Source organism: Argentina silus (genome assembly GCF_951799395.1).
Source record: "Argentina silus genome assembly, chromosome: 19".
In the NCBI taxonomy this organism is placed as follows: Eukaryota; Metazoa; Chordata; class Actinopteri; order Argentiniformes; family Argentinidae; genus Argentina; species Argentina silus.
In genome coordinates, this window is record NC_139673.1 from 277,379 (window position 1) to 279,898 (window position 2,520).

Here is a 2,520-nt window from a genome sequence, read left to right on the forward strand (position 1 = left end):
GACCTGGGGACACAACGTCACACCAACGTCAGACAGCATTAGAGGGCATGGGCTGGGTGTGAGGACTGCAAGTGTGTATGCGTGTACATGTGTTTGTGTGTGTGTGTGAGCTGTGTGTGTGTGTGTGAGAGTTGTGTGTGTGTGTGTGTGAGCTGTGTGTGTGTGTTTGTGTGTGTGTGTTACCTCCGTGACGAGCTGCAGGTCGTTAACATAGTTTTCCTCAGTGAGGATGAGTTCGTGTGTGTATCCCTGCCTCTTCCTCTCCGCTGGGCTCAGCATGTCCAGCAGGTGGAGGTCTGCACACCCTGCAACAACAACACACAGCTGTCACTCAAACACCAATCAGCTCACTGGCCCCCTGAGAGAACAGCTAATAGGAAGCTAGGTGTGGAGTCACGATGACAGCTCGTCAAGACACCTGTTTCCTGTTTCCACTGATACCTGTGTCTGTTACCTGTCTGTCTGTCACCTGTCTGTCTGTTACTTCTGTCTGTCTGTCTGAACCACAACCTGCCCTCGGTATTGGCCATCTCCAAAACACACACACATGGTTGTCAGGTAAAGAATCACACGGGTCCATGGTTGTCAGGTAAAGAATCACACGGGTCCATGGTTGTCAGGTAAAGAATCACACGGGTCCATGGTTGCCATCCAGCTGTTTAATCATTATACAGGTCATCTTCTATATTAACCACGCCATGACACCTTTATTAAAGCTACCAATCGTTTGTTTACATTTTCAAATTGTACATTCATGTTTCAGCAACCAAGTGCTTCCATTACATTTTGGATTTGAAGTTGATTCTGAACCAAAGCAGTCGAGTTCATATAGAGGACTGTCTGTCTGTCTGTCTGTCTGTCTGTGCTTCTCAAAGCAACCTTGGATACCGTCAGCGTGTCCTAACCAATGACACACGAGAGAGTCCAACGAACCAACCAGAGAGCAGCAAAGGCCAATACTGTCACATGTCACTGTGGAACCAATCAGGAACCAACGGTTATAGAAAAAGGCTGCATACAGGAATTCATCTTCTGGTTTCATAACAATCCAACTACAATACTGCTGTGTTCCACATAGAAACAATACAACTCAAACAGTTTGATATGGTTCATATAATACTACTGAACGCCCTTCAATGGTGCCATGCTGTTTACTGTGAAAAGAATAATAGTCTGTTTATGGCCATATATGGTCATATACACACCTTATATGGTCATATACACACCTTATATGGTCATATACACACCTTATATGGTCATACAGCTGTTACAGGCCTAGAAGATGGTTTTCTGGAAGTGTCTAATCATACCACGTCTATGTTGCTCTTAGTTTTCGTATGTAAACATTGTTAAAGGTATTATCATATTCAGTCAATTCATAGTCAGTTGAATCATATTTGTTCGTTTCAAAGTGAATTTCTTGGCAAAATAAGACAATAAAAAGGAAACAGTAAGTCATTATGTTGCTGCTTCAGTTTAAGACTGACAGCTGTCTGACCTGGGGGGGGGGGGGGGTGGGAGAGGAGAGGAGAGGAGGGAGAGGAGGGGAGGGGAGAGGAGAGGAGAGGAGAGGAGGGGAGGGGAGGGGAGGAGGGGAGAGGAGGGGAGGGGAGGGGAGGAGTCTGAGGTTAAAACAAGCATTCATTATAAAAATAGAGACCGTCATCTTACATGTCTGATATGCAGCCGTCTACATCATCTTTGATCTTCAACTGACACAAATCAAGAAGAAACAACCACAACGTCTCTCCTGTGGGAGGAGACTCAGTCCTTCAGGATGGACCATCCTTACTGTGAGTGTGTGAGTGTGTGAGTGTGTGTGTGAGTGTGTGTGTGTATGTGTGTGTGTACCTTGCCCTCTCCACCTCATTGTTGTGCAGTATTTGATTTGCATCAATCAGAAGCCCATGTCACATCGCCATGGCAACGACCCAGCTGGAGACCACCCCACCAATGACAGTTTGGTATCAACACAGTGTGTGAGTGTGTGTGTGAGTGTGTGTGTGTATGTGTGTGTGTACCTTGCCCTCTCCACCTCATTGTTGTGCAGTATTTGATTTGCATCAATCAGAAGCCCATGTCACATCGCCATGGCAACGACCCAGCTGGAGACCACCCCACCAATGACAGTTTGGTATCAACACAAGAACAACACAGCGACACGTGATTGGAGGAATGGCGGTGGAGTCCCACCCATAGAGTTGACAGACAGCAGTTCTGCCAAATGTATGAGTTCAGGGGATAAGGATGTGTAGTCCTACCGTCTACGTGTGTGTGTGTGTGTGTGTGTGTGTGTGTGTGTGTGTGTCTTGTGATGAATAGTGGGTCTTTCTGTGGAGCTGTGGGTCAGATGGGGGGCAGGGCTGGGGGAGGGGCGGGGCTGTTAGAGAAGCAGAGATGGTGTAGTTCTAGTGACAGCTCACAAAAAGCCACAAAAGGACCCACTATCCAGCCTCCAACTCCAGAAGCCCCTGTGCTTTGACAACAGAGCAGAAGGAGGAGGAGCCTGTGTCTAGAGCC

At 47.2% G+C, this 2,520-nt stretch overlaps 1 protein-coding gene and 1 long non-coding RNA gene across 2 annotated transcripts in view; both read right to left on the bottom strand.

Annotated features, from left to right (window-relative positions):
• The window catches only part of LOC310819488 (intersectin-1-like), a 12,884-nt gene that overhangs the window by 4,811 nt on the left and 5,553 nt on the right, over positions 1-2,520 (bottom strand). Inside the window, exons 5-7 of the mRNA XM_083690790.1 lie at positions 2,424-2,476; positions 184-305; positions 1-3 (exon numbers count right to left, since the gene is read on the bottom strand). The exon at positions 1-3 is cut by the window's left edge and continues 104 nt beyond it. Of these exons, the coding sequence (XP_083546916.1) occupies positions 1-3; positions 184-305; positions 2,424-2,476 (178 nt within the window). The remainder of the gene's footprint in view (positions 4-183; positions 306-2,423; positions 2,477-2,520) is intronic.
• LOC310819790 lies at positions 645-1,969 on the bottom strand. The gene is made up of 2 exons (XR_014554780.1): positions 1,248-1,969; positions 645-1,205 (listed from the first exon to the last, which is right to left on the bottom strand). It is a non-coding gene; the product is annotated as an uncharacterized lncRNA (long non-coding RNA).